Genomic DNA, 22994 nt, shown 5'->3' with positions numbered 1-22994 from the left:
TGGCCATTCTCACCCCCTATTGCGCTGTAATTTGTATAGCATTCTCAAGTCTGAATCTAGACTCAGACTCAGTAACACTTTTATCAAATTACAAAGAATATTAATCTTTTATTTCCATTCATTTTACAAAAAAACTCAAGTGAATGATGCACAGTTTCGAAAATATAAAATCATTAAAGAGACTGTTCGTAATAATGGCCCCTCAATGGCCCAAATATCACGAAAATACCCAAGACATTACATTAACATACTGCATATCACTCAACTCATTTTCCTCATTAAAGCATTGAATTATTTAAAATTCATTTTTTTCAGCGATTGTTGAAATATCAATTATAACTTAATAAAAATTTCTATGCTCTTGTGATATGGTGGGAAAGAGGAAAACTTGGCGAAACCCCATTTGTCCGGCTTGGTGTCTAAAAACCAAACTTGCATGAGTCCTGGCCGGGAATCGAACCTATGATGAAAAGCGAGTGTGCTCACACTGCGCTAACCGGGCAATATGCACATAAATGCACATGCACGTACACAATGTATTGGAAAAAATGGAAAATTCATTAACTTGCTATCAATCCTTTTACTTCTTAAGCATCGTACATTCAAGTATCACATTCACATTTCAGGGAGACGATGGGTTCAGAGACCAAATTGAGAAAAACTTCGAAATGGCAAAGTATACACTAAAGAATTGATTTCCATTTTTCCGCGCTTTTACGGAATTTAGTTATTTTAATTTTTACTCATATTTACACTTTTCTGGTTAGAAGCATTACTGGGTCTGTCGAATTTTGTACATCAATCGTGATGCGCCGTAAATATAAAAACGAGGATAATTGTTTTTTTCTGTTAAAAATCGAAATATATATTTCACTAAGTGAGCCCCAATTGTTATACATGTATTTCTTTAAGGTCTTCATTCAATTGCGTTCTTTTTCTTCAAAGAAACAAACAACTTTTATAATTATTATTTGCCTTAAAATGGCTCAAGAGCATGAAAAACACCAAACTGTATGCGTACGCAACGATTGATATTTTTACTGTTTCAAACAAGTCTTTATAAACAATCGCAAAGCATATAATTATTATCAATAGTGTACATGTTGTATTTATTGGTATGCGATGTTTTTTATAAATGTCTTTTTGAATGCTGTTTCTTTCTTAGTGTCAAAGAACATACTAGGATTTAGCTCATTTGCCTTTTATCGATCTAATTCCACCAGGTACATGCTCGACAAACTGAAGGCGCGAGAATACTTCGAATTGATTTTGGAGGAGGTAAATTTGTCTCTTAAATGAGTATTAATCAATTAATTGTCATTGGTCATTTCTTTGTTATTTTTTGTCTTTCTTTGCTGTAAGTCTTTGCTCATTCATTCATGAACAATTGTAAACTCTTCGTTAGGATGCCGCTCATTTGTTATTTATTTCCGCTGGACAAGTCTGCTAGTTTTCTTAAAATCCTGTTGGTGTTAATTTTATATTGATAATGACGTCATATCATTTATTCTGTGCTCTATACTCAGTGTGTGTATATCACGTGAAAAATTACGTCATAAAGGCAATATTTTGCTTCAAATGAAGATTTATAACAGTAAAAAAACACTACTTACCACCATTTGAAATCAAACATAGCACAGTCTACGCCGCTTAATTAGCACCGCCTTCGGTCTTTTAGTAAAGTTTTAATGAGGGTTTAGTTTCTTACAAACAATTTCACAAAACCGACGCCTGACGGAGTACTGTCAAACCATTTTCGAAACAGATATGTCGAAGTGTTTGTTTAAAGTAATTACCTTATTAAACTCCAGCAAACAAAACACGAAGACGGGGCTCTTTGAGCTGCATAGACTACCCTTTGTTTCATCTGTAATGGTGAAGAATATGAAATAAATATCTTTGTTTTAAGTCATTTTAAAGCTGCACTCTCACAGATTGAACGTTTTGACAACTTTTTTTATTTTTTTGTCTTGGAACGAGCCAATATTTGCGAAAATCCATGGAAACTAGTGATACAAGACTGCCGACAAAAAAATAAAACGCAGATTTTTATAATTAAGTTCAAAAATAATGTTTTATGCATTTTTTCTTAAACCGTTAGTAACGGGTTAAGCCATAAAACATTAATTTTCGAACGGAAATATGAAAATCTGCGATCTTGCTCTTTTCAAGATATAAAATAAAAAAGTTGTAAAAACGGTAAATCTGTGAGAGTGCAGCTTTACGACGCTGCATTTATGACGTTATTCACACACACCGTACTGTGATGCCTCATAGGTTTGCTGAAGACAATATTTGGTGAATATTTTGTTTAAACATTTAAAATCAATAAAAAAAGATGACAAACTGTATTTTTATTAAAAAATATATCTAAGAACTTGATTTGAAATGATTGCAAAATGTGTCTAATTGGCATCTTCTCTGACATCAAACAGTTACGTTTATTGTCTGGGTTTTTTATGCATTGTACATTAGATGTAAGCTATTGTAGATAGAGGGACCGAATGTGTGTTTCTGGTACACTCCTGAGAAGATTCGAGCAATCAAGAGCCATCAGGACAGAAGCTTTCAGCGGCATAAGGTAAGGAAGGTGGCGAGTGCTTTATTGTCAGTTGTGTTGTCATATGCTGCATGCGATTTTGTTTGCCGTAGTACTATTTTATTTGTTCGCTGTAAACTGTTCTTTTAAATGGTAACATTCATTTTAGTATGCAATTTTAGGGATAAATTGAATAGATATGAATCTGCTTATATGAAAAGGGTTTCCTTGTCGCCAAGTTAATTATTTTTATGGAATCGCATCGAATTGTCTAGATGAAAATTCAATGTTTCTATTGCTCTACCAAATGAAAGCACGCTGAAATAAAAAAAATGGTGTTCATATTGGTGTTCCATATATTTATGTTGCTATAGCATAAACTTATGGAAAACATAACCAATTTCTGCAATAATAAAAGTGAAGCGATGCCTGTTAAGTTGTGAGGATAAAGCTGGATGTTAGTGGATGCTAGAAATGTTTGTTATAAAAGGATACCTACGTTTTCTTTGTGTTCTAGCTGACTGCTTGCTTGAAGGGTCTAATGATGGAGAAGGGATCCATGTTGTTACAGTACCAGCCACTGGGAAGTATGCCCAACTTCTTCAGGATTGCTTTCTCCAACTCCGCCATTACCCGGACTGATCTCGACTTTGTCGTGCAGGAGATCGTGGACCTTGCTGAACAGCTCGAGTAGGGGTCGTGGAAAAGAAGTGACAGAAAAACTAACAGTTGTCCATAGTTTGTAACTTGGACTCGACCTCCAGCTGAGTTGTTCAAACAGTGTTTAATGATCAGTGATCTGACAATGTCTCCTTAATTGATAATTTGTAAAATGTTGGGGTATGTAATGAATTCCACGAAAGGCTTATTTTTCTAAACTGGTTTGCCTACCTCATGGAATGGAGTAAACAAACATAAAGTAAACAAACCAGCTTTTTAAATGCTCATTGACAAGAAGTACTCTTTAATTTTGAATAATGTTTCACTTTTGAAGAACTCAGACGAAACCATCTTATGGACATACGAGTTGGTGTTTATAGTATTGTTATTTAACTATTAGCCTATGTATAACTGTAGAAACTATTTAAAAGATGGTGATATTATTTAAGATGCTATTGAAAAATGTACCATGCAGGAATACAAACGTACGAGGAACGTTTTATGGCAATAGGGGCGTTGTACCGTTCTATATTGTGTATATTTTAGTCCCCGATTGTATTCCTCCTTGGCATCCACACACAAATGTACAACTGAGCTATCTGGCTGTTGGACGGACATTTTGCTATAATATATATGTATGTGACAGTTTCTATATCTTTGTCAGAGTCCCCTTAAACCGACAGGCCGGCCCGGCGCTCATCTTTAACGCACTTCTTTTCTCTCTTATACAAATATACTTGTCTTGCAAGAGCTATTACTCAGTAAGGCGTGAAACCTTCAAAACCTTTTTTGCTTTTCTAGGATATTTAGCCAGATTCAACCGGTAAAACGTTTCAGTCAGTATGAAATGCTATCGCTTTAAACTAATTGTGCACGTGTAAACCGTGCAAAATTTAGAAAGCTCTGAAGAAGTCCCATCACCTTTTCAAGCGGTATACTATACATGCATATGCACCTGGAAACTTTGATGTTTCAGCTGTGTTGTCAGTACAAATAAAAAGCTCCTGCACTTGTACATATGGGGTCCGTTTTAACGTTGATCTAAAGTTGGTATTTTTAAGAGAGGTTCCAAAACCCTATGTTTACGTGAAGCTAGTTTTACCAACTAGGTTTTTGTTGGTCGTTCGCGAAATCTCTTTTTGCACGTGTATCGGTATGGATTTAGGAATTGCCAAGACCTTGCACGAGCCTTCTAAAACCAGAATCCGTACTTACCAACCAAGACATTGAATTTATGATTCTTAAATGTTTCAAAATATCAATAATGTAATTAATTTGACAAAACAAGTGTGCCTGATTGAATAAGTGATTATTTGTAATGGATAAAGCAATTTTGACCTTTTTTTCAAACATATTTAAAACTTTGCTTTTCTAAATCTGACTTAAGATGTAAGTGTGAACGGATCCTTTATGAAGAAGATTACAATTAAACAATTGTCCTGTGCCCTATTTCTCAAAATAATCATAACAAGCGTACGTCTCGTAGTTCATCGAGAAAAACACTACTTAAAATTTGTTAAACAAAACAAAAAAGTTTATCAGAATAATCAAACAATTCAATTTCTTAAAAACTCTTTAATATAAGACACAATCCAAACATAAATAGTGCGCCTAGCTTGACCCTGTTTTGGGGGACCTAAACTTGTTCAAGAAATTGGGGCATGGATACCAGCAACACGCTTTAAACTTATACAACGTACACATACTTTGGATGACGTTGCGCACAAACAGTAGTCCGCATATACCCGTATAAGCAGTGTTTTGCAACCTCTTTGTTGTCATACTTTCTGTATGTTGCAATTAATCCAGTTTTGTACAAATTCAACATTTTGAATGAAGTTACGACTTATAACCGTTAACCGAAGCAGGAACATTTTGTTTGAAATAAATACACGTTCCATGCGTATTCCCTTTGTGCCAAAGTATTAAATGGAGGCCTTTGACAGAGGGTTCACTTTGATGAACCTAAAATGTTGTTTTCCATAAACCATTGCATAACTTGACGATTTATAAGTAAACGTTAAATTTTGTCCTTGAACTATACATACACAGCAATATGCTCTGTATAGATGTTAACCAAAATCAACTTATGTCCTGATCTCACTTTGATACTATATTTCAAAACATTGGATATTGTTTTCTACTGTATGTTTACTTTTTATTTAATAGTATTAAATAGCAAAAGCATTAAATTGTGTTGTAGTTGTGTTGTTGTTGTTTTTTCTTTCACAGACATGCGTTCAAAGCAAATAATATCGAACAATGAAAATATTGTATTAGTAGTGTTGTTTATTTGAACTCCAAAAGTTATCAAAACTGTAGCAAGCTTTTAACATAGCATTTTGAAGAGAGAGAAACTCTGCTTGGCACTATTCATCCGTGCATCCTGAAATTTATCATAAGTCTGAATATAACAAGAATACTAAATGCCCTGTTGATTCTGTGGAAATTACAGAACAATAATCACAATGTTCACACATTTCGTTGAAAAAGTTTCTCATTTACTAACAATTCCTCAATATAACAATGCCCCTTCAATGGTTTTTAGCAGGACCAGGGTGCAAAGGTCGTAAGGTTGGCTAGAGGAGTTGGGTCCTTGATCCACTGTAGGGCCTTTTGGATGGACACAATCCATACGTCACTCTGAAATTAAAATTAAAGAAAGAATAGTTACTTACATCATGAATGACAACACATCTAGGCAAGGTTTTACTCCTATGTTAAGAATAATGTTGTTTCAGTTGAACAGGCTATTGGTGTTTTCTACAACTTCCTTGGTTTATACTCATGTCCCTCAGCTCGGTTGTGACGCTTATGGAATCACTCTGGAGTCCATGTCTTGGGCAGACACAAGAATTTGTGTCCATTTTAAGCCTATGAAAAAGTATCCGCCGTGAGACCTCACAGTCATTTAGGTTAGAGGTGGACACCTTAACCATTAGATCACTACAATCATCAAAACAGCCTTTACATCTATTTTGAATACCGCCACATGAGCTAAATAATGACCTTATGAGTATGCCATCACTCTCCAGAAAGCACTAGGTAGATATGTTGGTTAAAGTTGGAATTATCAATTAAGCAATTATATTTACGACCTCAACGGCTGCTATAACACTCGACAGGCACCAAGTGTTGTATTGTTGCGTTTTCTGTAGATATTTACTTTAACAAAGTACCAACGTACCCCGAACGCTGCTCGGATGTACTGCAGAAACTCAATAGTTCCGTCTCTCAGGTCCTGGTTGGCGGCAAAAGCCGGGTCAATCAGCATATTAAAAGGTGTTCTTCCTCCGTTGTAATGGTCCGTGAATCTGAATCAGATCGTCCAAACAAATTTAAACTATATAATATGAAGGAATGTGTAGTGATATCAATGTGCTTTCAATATTGTTTTCTGATACTAATGTATTTTGTTTTCTTTGTTTAGCAATCAAATACCTTAATCCGAATTACGTTTTCAACATAACAAGCTCACGTTTTCAAAAATGGACAACACTGTTTAGGTTAATAAACAATTATATATTTTATTTTGCGTAAAACTGAGACTTACGAGTTAAAGAAGAGATCAAATGCGGCTCTCTTGGTGGTGATATTTCTGCAGCCGGATGGTACAACGCAGGGCAGACCTTCGACGGACAGATCGTGGTAATCGGCAATCAGAAACTCCCACACTCCTGTAATTCACAGTAGCACTTTTATTTCCAGAGCCGGTGTGGTTGGGTGGATACATTTAATAGATTTTCTAAATTATATATGTCTGGTAAAGATTGTGTACCTTTTGGAAAGGAATTGCATGAGACAGGGTCGAATATCATTGAAATGGACGAAACAGATAGGCAAAGAGAAGGTCAGACTGAGGGCCAGAAATAACAAGCATAGCAGATATTTCATGTTAGATATTCACATGATCAGATACCCCAACGAGCGTAATGTGCGTACTTAAAACGTCCAAAATTGCTTCAAAGGATAACTGGTAAAAGCAACTGGAGACAAGAACAAATATAGACAATACCTACTAACCAACCAAACATACAAACATGTATGATAAACACAATATAATATACAACTAATCGAGCACAAAATAAAGAACCAAATTATACATTGACAAGACTTTCAATTTGAGTAGAAGAATGACACAACATATGACAACACAAATGATACATAAACAAACAAGAAATGCTAGAGGATTAGAAAAAGGACAACACTACAAAAAGACGGAATATTTAAGAATGCAATGAAAGAACGAGGTCATTGGACAGAACAGCAATCAAAGATACATGTAATTAGCAATAAGGCAGAAGAGCAAAACGAGGACATGTACAAAACTAAAAACATGATGTGGCCATACGTGGAACAGATATTCTTACAGAAACACGAACACAGCCATAGAAACTTATACTGTAAATGTGATGAAAAAGAAGGTTGTTTATAATTAGGGGATATGGAAAACCTGGAATTAGAGCAGTTATCAATTCGTTCCGTTTAACTCGTTGATGAATAACTCAAGGGATTATGATAGGTTTAAAAAGTTATATGGCGACTTTATACAGAATTATACATTTAAAACATGAACACAAAACAGATATGTAATGTTAGAAACATTCAACACATATTCTGAACGAACAAACAAATAAGAAACGAGAAAATATGAATAGCCTGCCTCGGATTTAGAGGCATAAAAATGGTCCTTTAGACAAACTCTGCTTATGCATAGATGCTATATTAATGTAGTATCATTTTGAACTTAGAATTTCGGACCGCTGTAGCTCTCTTAAAGCCCTTATGACTGCATTGACATTGAGGGCAAAGGTAATAAAATGCATTTTTGATTATTTTTCGATAATAATAAAACACTCGATCTGTTATTTGAACTAATCATTTTAGTTATGTGTCATTTGGAATACAATACGCAATACAATTATTACCAAATTTACAAAATCATTTATGCCGTAACAGCTGTATTGTATATTGTAAATTGTGTGCTTTTCATCCATCTGTCCTTTTTATTTTCTTGTTTTCCTTACTGAAACTTAAGCGATAATTCAAGAACGGCACACAAACAAAACATTTTTGAGAGCGGTTTCGTTGACCAATTATAATGTATTGTGTCCGTTAGCCTATCTTGAAGTATTTTACTTCTAATGTTTATATTAAAAAACGATGAAACACATTCGTAGTTATCCTCGGGTAGCAATGACTCGTAATTTACTTTGACAGTGTTGATATTTTCGTATCGGAAAGGAGACATTCCGCAACCGCTAGTAGGCGTTGACAGTCACGGTTGAACGTTTCGTTGCTTACGAAATGCTATTTTTAAACTTTGGATGTACCTTATGTTGTCAAGAGTCTCTCTTTATGAATTAAGTGTACGTTATGAGTTTGTTATGCATATTTTGTTTACTTGTCCTTTTGGTGTTTATTTCATACGCTCTTATTATGATATGTTCCTGTATGCATTTTGTTATTTGTTAAGCAAACGGAAGTCGATTGCCTTTCACACGACACAGTCACAAATATATATAACAGCTTGTGATTCTTAACTTATCTTAAAGAGTATGAAATAACATCCCCGTTCAATATAATTCGAAATTATTGTTTGCCCAATGGGATGGCAGTTACTTTTAAATTCGTCATTCGACATATATTTTGGTCAATTAGGTAATCAGTGATTATTAATCTTAATCATGTAGATCAGCTGATGTAAAGAGAGGCTAGACAAGTGGACAAAGTTTTGAACACTAAGCAAGGTAATGCGTTTTTAGTATACATTTATTAAATTATATTAAGTCACATTTGACCATGTTTATTTTGTAAATGCATATTAACTAACACTTTACCTATGTATGGAATTTTACTCAAGTTGAAAGTGATCAAGTGCAATAACTTTATAGGAAACAATAAGTGATCGCTTTTTTAAATATATATATATATATATATATATATATATATATATATATATTATTTTTGTTTACGTAGTGCGAAACAAGCTTTATGTACATATGTGTTCCGGGTTAAAACGACGGTAATTCCTGTTATGGATGTGTATAATGTATAAGCTTTTAAAAGCATCATTTTTTTGTTTCTACCGGGTTAAAACCAAGGTCATCTTGTTCATGAATGTATATATGTATAAAACCCACAATGATATACATTGGGATCAATTTCTAATTGGACTGAGCTCTATGTTTAATGTGCCTTTTTACTCGATTTAATAGGGTATGTATTTGATTGATGTTTTTTTTTATTTCAGAAGGCTAATGTTTTAAATATCTGAGTTGATGATTAAAAACCATTATCTTTATTTTTCTGAAACGGATATTGACATTTTCACACTACAAGAAATTTAAGATAATTTTATAAGAAAAGGACCAGAAGCGATGTGTTAGTATTGGTCTACAATTACAACCGTTTAGTGACAACGCTTTCTGGTTTCAGAAAGAAAACTTATTCAGACTTTTGAATTGAATTAGGTTTTCCGTGTGTGGCTTCTACACACTCATTTCCTTAACTTAGCCATGGCTGGGTGTAAGGTGACAAAATTGAATGCTTATATCCTTATTTTTCAAGAATATTCGATCTATGGTAGCTGATTTCCATCATTTCAAATTTTACCCTTTTAGTTTAATCGTATTTTATTGTAAATAATAAACACACGTGGTATACATATTTTCGATAAACAATATTATTGTACAATTGGGTTGGGCCACAAGTTATGACAACATTAGAAAATGGCCCTCCCCGAAATGTGTCAGACTATCGTTAGAATTGAAAAGTTATGACTTATAATGGTTCTATATTAAAAGTTCGAATAAGTACGAGATTGGTTTAAGAAATAAGTGAGCGGAAAGAGAGAGAGAGAGAGAGAGAGAGAGAGAAAGAGAGAGAGAGAGTGAGAAAGATAGGAAGAGAAATGGTATCTGAAACGAATCAGTTGTCGCCAAGTCCACTTTGGCTAAACCTACAAGTGTTTGGTAGATAGGCATCCTATTGAACTTCAGTTGTCTTAAATCTTTTAGATGCAACAATATATGTATGCACTCTTTGAAAAATATATGAATTCTGTTCGTCACTTAAATTACTGTAGCCGGGTAGTAATTTATAGGCATTCAAGTAGTATACGACTCGTTAATAAATACATCAGATCGAGAGGCGTGAATAAATCCGTTAGTAATACTGATCTATTATGAGGGTGTGATTTCAATGAACTGTGATATTGATCAATGATCAGTATTGTTGCGAGTTTCAAAAGTACATTTCTTCCGTGGGCCAATTTGTACTTGACTATGTAGTGTAAGGACATTTTAAGTAACAGTATCATAGAAAATGCAAGGTCAATGCATTGTCGAATTGGATTAAATGAAATAGTAGATTTGAAAGACTTTTGCTTCCTACAGCCCCACTGCTGCCCGCCACGCCATTAGCTCATTACCTATTAGGCAACACAATAATCAACAAAAGTGTGACGAACGGTAATGGGGTATAAATGTAAAGTTGACCAAGCGACAAACAAATTAAAAACATAGAGAGAACGAAGAATAATATGACAATGAAAAAGGAGTGTAAACATAAATTATACACTTCAACAAGAGCTATCAAGAATAGCAAAAAAAAAAAAAAAAATGAAACACAAAGCAAGAAATAACATTATAAACCCGATAAACAGACAAAAGGTTGTAGGTCCAAAGTGTGTTGTACAATTATTCAGTGGCATAAACAAATATGAAAAAGTGTTTTGTTTAAACATATTATACAAATTTGGTTTTACGACAGAGAAATGAGATCTTATGGCAAAAACGTGCGTGCTGTATGCCGAGTGAAAAATACTGTCGGGGTTGAGTTGAGGCTTAACATATCGATTAGATTTATGCTTAACAATAATTGTTTTCTACTAAAGGATTTGCATGTGAATGCATCAAACCAAATTACTGCAAAGTAAAGCGTGTGACGCCCAGAATAACTCAAATTCAGTAATTTAAAAATATCGACATAAGAAGGTTGGCAAAACAGTGCCCGTGTATCCCTATTGTAATCGCACCCCGACAGTATTGTACCTAGATGATATGACTCACGAGCTTTGCGTGAAAGTTGAAAATAATTTGACAGATTTGACTCGTTATAAGGTATACACACATTTCAGAAAAAGGCATGTATTAAAAAGCACAAAACTGTTTTAACTGTTAAAGAAGTTGGATATATTGCAGTGGATATTAAAAGGAATTACTTTGTGACAGAAAAAAAGAGTTATTTATTTCATTTTGTAAATAAACAACTAAAACGAGTGTGAACAAAGTGATGGGAGTAATTTAGATCACCAACCTTATGCTTCAGATAGAACAGTTTAAAAAAAGCAAACTATATAAAAGAAATGCATTAGAAGCAGGGATTTTTTTGGCCATTGTATTATATCTTAAAAAGTATCCAATTACGTCATTTAAATACTTCATCTTGATTTTTCTCATGTTTAAACGTACTTTCCTGGTATATTTCTTTTAGAAATATTTAAGTATTAAGAAAATGAATATTATGCTTTTTTAATAGTATATGATTTAAATGTTGTTAAACAGTTGTTTGTTCAATATTTTAAAAACACATGAAGAACATTGGTTGGACTTCTATTCGCAAGGAAATGAAGCGAACTTTTACCTATGTTTATCCATAATTCAACCTAAAGAAAGCGACAGCCCCTAATCTTTCATCGTACCCATTGACAATTGTAAAATTGATGGCTGTCGTCAATGAACAGACTTTGTTTACATTTGATGGTAATCCGAGACAGACTTTAACAAGAAACACATACAGTATACAAGTTTATTATATGCTTTCCCATGGTTAATACAGATTTATAAGTGAAAGTAAAAGCGATATTTCACTGTTTCAAACAGTGTAATATTATTTTTTTCGTTTTCACTGTTTTGAAGTTTGAGTCCGTTCTCTCATTTAAATCAAACATCAGCGCGCACAGGGCTGGGGCACAATATTAACGACATTATTTGACGTTATGTGCGCATACTCAAGGCGCTTTTTTCTAATAAAAGGTTATTAACGGTCTTTTAATTTCAATTTTAGGCATATAATAAAAAGAAATAAATGTTTGTTTCAGAGTAAGATAGCATTATATTTAACCTCGTGATCACTAAATGTGAATATTTCACTCGTGGCTACGTCACTTGTGATATATAACTTTTGGTTCTCATTCGGTGAAATATTATACGATCTTACACTGAAACAAACAGTTATCCTCTGTATAACATGCAAAATATTACCTTTAAAGGGCTTATCGGGTGTTTCGCCAATGTCACATTTAGGAAAAGTTGTATAATCCAGGGTATAGGGCCAAATGAGTGTTGTTTTCTGAGAAAGACTTTCAATTGCGCACGAGGTATCGTACACCAAACCGTTTTTTTCCATTCCTTTAATAGTAAAAATAATTGAGTTTAGCGATGAGTGTCTAACTTTATTATTGTACCTTTGAAGGGCTTGTCTGGTGCATCACCGTTGTCACACGAGGCCCCAGGCACGAAGTCGAGGGTGTAAGGCCAGATAAAGGTACTCGGGGAGGAAAACCCCACATTGGAGCAAGAAGAATCGTAAGTCAGCCCGTTGCTTCCCATTCCTGGTTAATGCCAAATAATAATTTATTTTTGGAACAAAGTATCAAATTCATTTTGACATGTTAGGCTATATAATCGAGTTAACTTGATATCTGGAGACATGATTTGGTCTTATTTGATATAATATCCAATTTTAAACCGATTTTGTAGAAAGTTATGCTAAGTCACTATCGTTGACACGATGTTGCGCGAGACCTTGGTCATGTTTTGTGGTTGAAAAACTGAGAACCCGGTGAAAGCCCACTTGTCCGGCTTGGTGATAACAGATTACTCTAAAACGTTCAGGCCGGGATTCGATCCCGTCCGTGACGCATTGGTGAGAAACGAGTGCGCTAACAACAGTTCCCCATTATTTTTCCATATTTCTTCGTTGATATAAAAGTAATATATATTTAAGATACACATACGTCTTTCAAAGCGATTGAACAATTGCAAACACACATTATTGGCATAAACAGAGTGACATCAAAGTATGCTTATGTATAGCTATGATTAGTATATGAATTCCTATGCACGAGTACCAATGAACTGATCGGTTCCGCCGACTTGGAGTTGTGGTACCCGGATTCCCTGGATATCTTCGGGCTTCACACCGACATCGGTGAGGGATTGCACAACACCTGAAAATGACATTTTTGTTGCTGTTGATGTTGTTGTTGTTGAGGTTGTTGTTTAAAAAATAAATACTTGACTGTATGATTTTACTTTAAAAAAAATATTTTAGCAATTTTACCAACTAACAGATAGCTGACATGAAGTGAAATCTTAATAATAAATAATGAGTGGATAAATCGTAGCGATCGAGCGCTATCTAACTGCAGGTCATCTAACTAACTTAAAATACAACCTCATTGGCTGAAATATGGTCTATCTGACACAAGGAGTGCGAATCGGAATAATTGGGTTATATGATAGCAAACGAGTACAAAACATTGATAAATAGTTTTGTTCAAATGTTAAACTCAAAGTTAAATTGTATCGCTTTAAAATTGACTTGAGGAAAACCTTTCCAGTAAAAAGAAAATAAATATTTAGTTTTACATCTTCTCTTTTTCTTGGCAATTATTTTCTCTGTGGCAAAGAACATTCCCCATATAATAAAACCCGGCCAGCTCGAACTTGTAACCAGGGCTCGTATTCAGAAAGAATCTGAAGTCATTTCCTAACTTAAGTCATTTTCTAAATTTTAGTATTGTATTGGTCATATGATATACAAACTTAATTATTTCTCAAATACATTATATTCATTGAGCATATTGAAATATAATACTTTAAAAATAAAAAAAACGTTATTCATTTTGTTTAATTTGACTATTTTTTAAAAAAAACTACTTTAGTTAGGAAATAACTTAAGATATTTTTTGAATACGGCTTCAATGTTTTATTTGAGAAGATGTTTTGTCAATTTAAAAAAGCAAATGACGGATAGCCATTATCATATCAGTTGTGCTCATGAATTACATTGTAGTAAAATTTCAGATACCTTACTTCCTTACTTTTTGGCGGATTTGATAACAAATATTACTTAAAGATGCACAAGTACTCCCAATAAGATTTACCACAATTAATAATATTGTTTCGATGTTCCAAAAGGGATAAACAAATGTCGACAATAATGGTTCTTATGAAGGATACCCAGTTTGATTTGAAAGAAATGAGCAGAAAACACAGTATTTCTACCTTATAAGACTATAGTAGACCACCGAAAATCTTTAAGCATTCACCAATCATTTACTATTTTTGCGATTTCTGCTATTAAATACACGGTAACAATCTTCTAATCAGTAATTAAGAATTTCCATAAATGCATTATTTAGTAAGTAGTTAAAGATTTATCAGTCAAAATAAATGTTTGTTACACTTGTGTTTGTAGTGATTTTGAATAAGAGTGTCACTTCAATGTTTCCTTTCAAGCTGCACTCTCACAGACTTACCGTTTAACAACTTTTTAATTATTTGTCTTGAAATAAGCAATTTTTTACGTAAATATCTGCAAACCACTGATATAAGACTTCTGACAACAGATCAGATCGCAGATTTTCATATTTCTATTCGAAAATTAATGTCTTATGGCTTAAACTGTCACTAACGGTTTTAGAAAAAAGCATAAAACATCAATTTTTGAACTCCAATAGAAAATTCTTTTTTTTGTCAGCAGTCTTATACAACTTGTTCCCATGGATATTCACAAAAACTGTGTCGTTCCAAGACAAAATAAAAGTTGTCAAAACTTTCAATCTGTGAGAGTGCAGCTTTAATTAAGGCACGATTTATCCCAGAACGTAACATAAGTGAAATGTTTCAACTCGTACCGTACAATTCTATGATTTAGTGATTTATATCAGTGACATTTGATCTTGCAATTTATTTTAACCTTTTATGTCTTCAATCCATCCAGTAGAACTTTTCGGGGCTGTTCCTTTCAGTGAGTTGACTCCAAGTTCAGATCCGTTGTCATACATTTTCTTGACGAGTTTGTAGTCGCTGCCATCGTCCTGCAAGTAACAAACAATCGTCGTTATTACAGTATGGTGAACATCTGGACTGAGAATTGAATCGAGATCAGCGCTAGGATGGACATTAGAGAATCGATTAAAATGACCTAATTGTTCACTGGCTGTTTCTATATTGCATATGTCAAACTTGAATGTTCTTTCCTGTACGGGACTGCTCAAGAGCAAATTGGCGTTGCTCCTTTGTCATGTGATCGATACCAGAATAGATTATTTCAACTGAGCAGACTGATGGCATAGTAATTTAAATGCACATTTTATTCATTATAAAGCATTGTGACTGCGCGTTGAATTATTGTGTGTTACCTGTATGAAGAAAGTAGCGGTGATTGGACAGCCATTGGGGTTGTTGGCGCCCAAGAGCTGGTTGTAGTATCCACTGCTGTCCGTGTTTATAGTGCCCTCGAATGACAGCATGACGATCTGTGGGATGTCGCTGTTCTGAGGATCGTCGATAAGTAAAAAATAAATTAACTACATAGATAGTCTTTACATATTGATTTTCAACATTAAATTGTATCATTTAAATTTTATAATGTTCGTTTGTTCTTTTTACGTTGTTTAGGTTTTGTTTAAAGGTCGCAGAATTATGGTCGAGCAAATGTTGTTTTTGTTGTATTCTGTACCTTGATTGTATCTTAAAAAAGCAATTTATCAATTTGTTACTTTTAATTGAGTACAAATATTCATATGATTACATTAAATGATCCTGAAAAGCAACTTAGCAGAGAAAAAGTGTTAATATGTATTTCAATTATTTTCGTTAAGCAGATAACAAAATATAAGAACATGTTAAAAGTAGGAACCTCAATGAATAACAATATTTAGTCCATCATAATGATATTTGTCAGAAGAATAAAAGACAAATAAATGAAAGTTTTGGGAAACATGGTTGGGCATGGTTCGCCACATGGATTTTAAAGGTTTAAACAAATTTAGTATATTTAGCTTCAAAGCATCATCCTCACGCTTTACTTTTTTTTGAAAGTTTCAAAACTATGACTGTTAACAAAAAGGTAGGTATATATTGTTTCGATCCATTAACAAAATGTTGAAAACGTAAAAGATATTAAAATGCATCACCTCTCCATTCAAAGCGCATACATATACCGAGAATACTTCCTTTTGGTAGATGATAATTGAAAATTCTAAGTTTACTAGAATCTGAACATCGACGTTAAAGTGTTGAAATTTTTATTCAGTTTTTAAAGTATGTCACTGTTACATCCATGTTCTAGTTTTTATGTATTAACTATTAGTTTTTCAAAAAAAGGTTACCAAATTGAACGAAGAATTTAAGAATCAGAGTAATACTGGTTCTGCTACATATTCATTAATGAATAATACTTTTCATGTACAGTAAATCTTTGTATAGAAACTTATAAAAATATATAAAAAGATGTACTGGTAATGAGTAAGCTTATACACAGATTCTATAATTAGTTTCTTAATCACAATTTATGGGTGTCTCAACGTTGTGTGAAGGTTGCGTAAGGGCTGTGACAACTTTTAGAAAATATCAACAATCATAACGACAACGTTATGAAACAACTTTAAGACAACGTTAATGGTAAGAACGAACACTAATAATTATGAATAAATCTCAAGTTCAGCATCATTAATAAAAACATTAGAGCTATCATTACTGCCCAACATGTGATGTTCCATTTACTATTTCAAACAACACGAATAATACCGGAGATACATTTACCCTTGTCTGACACCGTTATAACAGTGAAATATGTTGTTATTCAGAAATAAACATATGATTCAATGTTATTATGCATGTTGTTTATGGCATAAAACAGTTAACTATTGCTTTTATATTGCATTGCCCAAATGCCTGTACAGAATCGTAGGTATTTTTAAAGTCAATAAACGCACAAAATATCCTTTTGGTTACAGTTTTATGACAGCAGATGCAAGATCTAGTATCTTTAGTATTTTGTTGTTGTTTTCTAAAGCCATCTTGATTATTTCATTCAAGAAATAATGTTACAGTAAAAAATACCAACATATCTTAAAACTGTAGTTCAACTGTAATGTTTTGGGACAAAGTTTTATAGATTGTTAGTACATCTCTCAAAGGCCAAGAGTTTGGTAAAATACCAATTTGCAACACTAATTTGAATAACATCACATACATATCATTAAACATATCACATGATGTATTAATTTCCTATTTGATCTTTATCACTTTTTAACATGGCAATAGGCCTTTTAACTTGTGGCTTAGTTATGTCGTTATCGTAGCTAAGTTTAACATCAGCATTTGAGAAATCGGCAAAAGGTTCTTAAGCAAATTTTCAGTATTAAAAAAATAAGGTAATTAAAAAAAGTCCAAATATGTGTCTTCATATACAAACATATTGTATGTTTTAGATACAATATGTATCTGATGTTCAAATAAACTTGTCATTGGCAATATGCTAAATTTTGATACCTGATGAACAATAATATAAAAGGGTATTGAGATACTGTATAAAAATAAATATGTTAAATAAATGACCTAAAATACATTACAGGCAAATCCATAATCAATTGAATTCTTATTTGTTGTTTTTTTTCCTTGATTTTGGACGTTAAACGACTCATTTTGCAATCTCTCAAGTGTATGTGTAGTGTTTTATCGGTTATATTAAAATTACACATTTCCAATAAAAGAAATACCGTGAGACCACCGGGTGGTGTTGGGTCGTTGTAGCAACGGCAATTTGTTTCTATGGTGCAGACTGTCGGGTCACATGACTGCTGGAAGGAGGAGCCAAGAAGGCCAAGTAGGATCACGATCATGCGCATTGTGGTAGTTATGGTGTCTCGCTAGATAGAAGGAAAGTACTGATTTCAGAATATAAACCTGAAAACAATGAAATATTAGTATGTTTTGAAACCAGGCTGTACTTACATTTGTAGAATTCAACCAACAGTTACCACCGAGCATAACACCAAATTGTGCAATGCTGCATGTAAACTGTATAATGTAGTTGTATTGGCAAGACTGAATATGGTTTATGTTCCATAAACCATGTCATTCTCCAAGATAATACCGGTAATCGTATTCATTTTAATGGGCCACGAGGCGGGGATCAAGTGTAGCCTTTGGTGATTGGCAGAAATGCTAAATACATAGCAGAACTGTCCGTATTATGTGCCTTGGCAGTAGACAAACCTATACGCAAACGCATATGTTCCCGTTGTTTATATTATGAAAGAAAATTATTATATATTCATCTCATATGAACCAAGAAGAATATGAAAAGTAAATCGAAAATATCTGCATACACAAATTAATCATTAAAACGATAAAAGAAATACTACAAAAATGTCTATAATGATTAAATAATAATTGCTAATACTCACATGATTTAACTCCCGGATATAATGTATGGTACGTCTAGTTGTCTCCGCGATATATGTATGATTATCAAGCGATAAACACACGGATTGAACGATGATAGGTTATCAAAGTGATAACGGGGTGGACGTTCCGTCTTGTTCTATTGTCAAGTTTCATAGGTTTAGATAAACTTGTAACAATCGTGAGGATCAAGTTGCCCCGATTGTAATTTTTGCAAGTGATGCATTTTTATTCAAAATTAACAATCAGAATCATATGTTAATGCGAGTAGGATGCAAGTAGACAATGGAAGTAGGTCATAGCGGACCAACGTTGTCAATGGTGATATAGTTATTGAGAAAATACAGACGCGGCAGTCTCTATAACAATCATCAATTATACTTCATGACTCTGTAAACATATTTAAAAAAGCGAGCAACAAAACAGGGAGAAACATGCATGTACCATGTTTATAGGTTCTTGGTTAATCAAATGTTTAAAAAATATATTTATTCCATTTCACAATAAAATATAACTTTGGTTTAATATACTGATTATATTAAGTGTTTTATGTTATTTATTATGCTGGAGACATGAAACAATTCGAATGCACAGAAATCAGTAATCAAGTCCCGTATACATTTTTATAAAAGTGGAGTATGAAAGGAACACTTACTATTTGGAAAGAACAATCTTAATTATGTACTTATGATATTATGTATTTAATGCAGTCATTCATTTTAAAAGATTTTCAAATATTTAGAAGAACAAGTTGTTTTCATTGGCCATTATACATATTATAAGAAAATATGCACTGGATACTCTTACTAATAAAAATTAAAAATTGTATTTTAGAGGACATGGGGAGGCAGCGTCCTGTTCACAGAAAATACCTCCACCTTTTAGATGGCGTAAACAGGTATCAAACTAGTCATTACTATTTATGTAAATATTCTTACCATTGTTACGTATTTTCACACTATACCAGTTACATTTGTCTGATTGGCAATAGGAAATTTATATGTATTTCATGTGTTTCCGATCTTGATCGCCTAAAATCCGTTCCGAGACTACGGAACCGGTATCGAGGCGATCTTGCCTGTTTAAAACTAAACAGGCCTAAATTCCAAATTCAAGGGTATTTGTTATTGTTTTCCAAAAAAGAACGATAAAGAGTTAAGAGACCCTGCTGTAATATGCTTGTTTTATTTTCAGGGCTGTTTCTTTGACGTGGAATCCCCACAAGATGATGGGCGTCCCTCTCCAATGTTCCGCCATTTTCGTCAAGAAACACGTTAATAAAGATTAACACTTGTTTTATTACTTCTGCCCCTGTTTGAATTTACCAGTGGAAAAAATATATACATGATTTTCGTTCCTTCTAATGCATCAAAATAATTTATACCCTAGGCTTTTCTATAATATTTGAAAAGCGTCCTCTTAAAAGGCTATTATTAATTAATACATGTGTTCTTAAAGGGACATAGAATGTCATTCAATTTGCAATAGCGTTACTACTGTTTTCCGGCATAGCACCCATGCCTCCTTTGTTGACAATACGTCTTTTATTTAATTTGAAGCTCAGTGTGAGTTATTGTAATGAGGCGTTTTCCGGCATTGCACCCCTGCCCTCTTTGTTGACAATACATCTTTTATTTCATTTGAAGCTCAGTGTGAGTTATTGTAATGAGGTGATTGTCCGTCGTCCGTCTGTCTTCAACATTTTCTTCAAAAAAAATCTCCTCCTAACCCACAGTGTCAACCAACAATATCAGGAATGTTCCTTTGGTTGTCCTCTTCCATATCAAATAAAAGTGGTTCCTTGTGGCAACCGAAAGGAAACACTTCTTTTCTGAAACCGCTTGCCCGATTTCAAAGTAATGAAAAATTCCTTAGGTGACCACTGTATCAAATTCCTTCACCTAATGTTGATTTCTTAAAAAAACATGGCCGGCTTTGGGTGGGGCAACTTTTCACTACATGTATATATGGTAAACTTTAAAAACCTTCTCTAAGAATCCGCTGGCCAGATATTAAATTACTTTACCGAAATGTTCCTGAGATGACCCTCTCAAACCCGTGATTATTCGTAAAAAACATTGACGCAAGGGGGCAGGGCTACATTTAATAATTTTAAGATTTTATCCAACCGTTTAAAAAACGGGACGCTTTAAAGTTGCACTTGCGGTGAACGGGCGGGTGGCGTCAGGTATGTTGTCCGAATAATCATTTCATGGCCCTTTAATCAATCATGATGCAATTTGATTAGCATGTGTATGGGCATACCATCTCTCAGACAAGTTTGATAACCAGCTATGGCACTCAAGTCACTCGATAGTTATCGTCCTTTTCTCATAGAAATTACCTAAATATGTATTGTCCTATCAATAACTTTAGAAGCCTTCCTCCAAGCATTACAAGCATTGTGTTCGAATCTGACTTAAAAATTCTGACCCTATAAGACGTGAACGATTCCCTATAAATCAATACTATTGTCACAATAAGTGTTACCCACGGCGTGGTTCATTTTAAGGTTGCATGCCCCTAAAGGGCACCATTTCAAACTATGGTCAACTTCATAATTACTTAATGTGTATCATTTCCTGGATTCATAAACAAAATTTAAAAGAAATTTACCGTCAGAAAACAATTTTATTTAAATTTGAATTTCCCTACCCCCATTTCAAAATTCAGAACATACTGTACTCATGACCTGTTCTTTATTAATATTTATCTTTTATCTTTTAGGAACATTATGCCAAAATATGAAAATGTTTTACCGTCTCATTTAAAAACAAATAAAGTTTGTTATTCCCAACCACCTATTTGAGCCGTGCCTGTAAGTTATAAAATCTTCATAGAAGCTAATATTTATGCGCAAAAGTGAATTTAATTACTTATTTATGAAAATACGATATTAACTTTTGTAAAAAAATGTTAGCTAATGAAGAAAAAGAACAAAATAAAAAAAAAAATCTGCTTCTGGCTCATAAGATCTGTAGTTCTGTGCTTAACAACATAGGCTAAAGCATTAAAACTGAAGAGTTTCAAGTGGAAGTTTTCATTTGGGTGTGCTTCCTTAAAGAAGATACTGGTAAATATATACTAGTGTACATTAGAATACTAATTGCATAGCTATCGAACACACCAAAGGGAGTTCTTCAATCGGCAAACGAGCTGGGTGTGGACTATCTGTACCAGAAGGACAAGGTCTATAACACCAGCTACGACACCGGGGACACGGCCATACAATGTGATCGCCACAACGATGTCTTCAAGCTGTGGCTCATGTGGAGGTCAAAGGTAAATGTGGATGATCAAAGGCCACCTCCATGTTGAGATATATTCGAGAGGTTATGATGCAATAGCAGCTTGTACGTGTACGGCCAACACCACGTCATCAAGTTATGTGTACTTTGTACTCGTTTAGAATTGTACGTACGGTATGTACAATAACACGATAAAAGTTCCTTCCACAATTCAAATGTTTGTTTATTGGACAAACACATTAAAAAATACGAAATTCATTTTTAAACAGGGTTGTTTTTAGCCCTGTTCAGTGTAGCCACAAACTCGACACTCACAACATAAAATGTCTTCCTCTTTACCACCAAAAATATAGTTTGAGAAAGTGCGGACTATATAAATTGCAAGCTGTGTTCCGATCTAGATTTGACAAAGCAAGAAGCAATCATAACGCAATATCTATTTTAATAATTTAATTTGTTGAACTTAGATAAAGATAATATCAAAGTAGTATCCCTGCGCCCAAAAATGAATGAACATCGAAACGTAAACAAAAAATTACTATCCACTCAAAACGCATTATTTAATCACGTGACACAATGATCTCATCTCCTTCGCACAGTCATTACGTGATAGCCCACGTGGAAATAACAAACGCACGCTATTTTGACAGGCACGTACTAAGGTGCTGACGAGTTAGCTGACGATATAGAAATAGAAGGAAAACATATAAGTTTTGAAATTAAAGAATTTTCAAGACTTATTTTGTTTAATTTATTTTAGATAATTTTTATAGTGTACATATAGACGGATGTTTTTGGTTTTTGTTTTGTTTTTTGAAAATGGCATTTTATTGAAATTAATTGGGTTATATTTTTTGCTGGTTTGGTGTTATTATGAGAAAATATCAGGGATTTAATAACTTTTTAGGTTGTTTGAAAGCAGTTATTTTAATGTTGTACATTTTAATTTAGAAATTATTTCTCTTGAATTTGTTGTATTTTCGAAGTTGTTTTGTGAATAACAAGGCAAACTTTTGCTAATGAGTATACATTTCATTTTCTTGGTTTGGAATAGCACAAACA

At 33.6% G+C, this 22994-nt stretch overlaps 1 protein-coding gene across 2 annotated transcripts; it reads right to left on the bottom strand.

Annotated features, from left to right (window-relative positions):
* Positions 1 to 5468: 5468 nt before the first annotated feature.
* Positions 5469 to 18763, bottom strand: LOC128234431 (chitin deacetylase 7-like). Of its 2 annotated transcripts, none has more exons than XM_052948676.1 (9): positions 18687 to 18763; positions 17997 to 18146; positions 15633 to 15767; positions 15188 to 15308; positions 13335 to 13433; positions 12669 to 12815; positions 6753 to 6876; positions 6387 to 6513; positions 5469 to 5842 (listed from the first exon to the last, which is right to left on the bottom strand). In XM_052948676.1, exons 2-9 carry the CDS (start codon positions 18123 to 18125, stop codon positions 5744 to 5746), a joined length of 981 nt encoding a protein of 326 aa, XP_052804636.1. In that variant the 5' UTR covers positions 18126 to 18146; positions 18687 to 18763; the 3' UTR covers positions 5469 to 5743. The 2 variants fall into 2 exon arrangements, with proteins under 2 accessions (XP_052804636.1, XP_052804635.1); XM_052948675.1 differs by having other exon boundaries at positions 17997 to 18183; positions 18687 to 18734.
* Positions 18764 to 22994: the final 4231 nt, after the last annotated feature.

This window comes from Mya arenaria, chromosome 5 (genome assembly GCF_026914265.1).
Source record: "Mya arenaria isolate MELC-2E11 chromosome 5, ASM2691426v1".
Classification (NCBI taxonomy): Eukaryota; Metazoa; Mollusca; class Bivalvia; order Myida; family Myidae; genus Mya; species Mya arenaria.
Note: the sequence above shows the minus strand (reverse complement) of the source record. Positions and strands in the feature narration are given on the sequence as shown.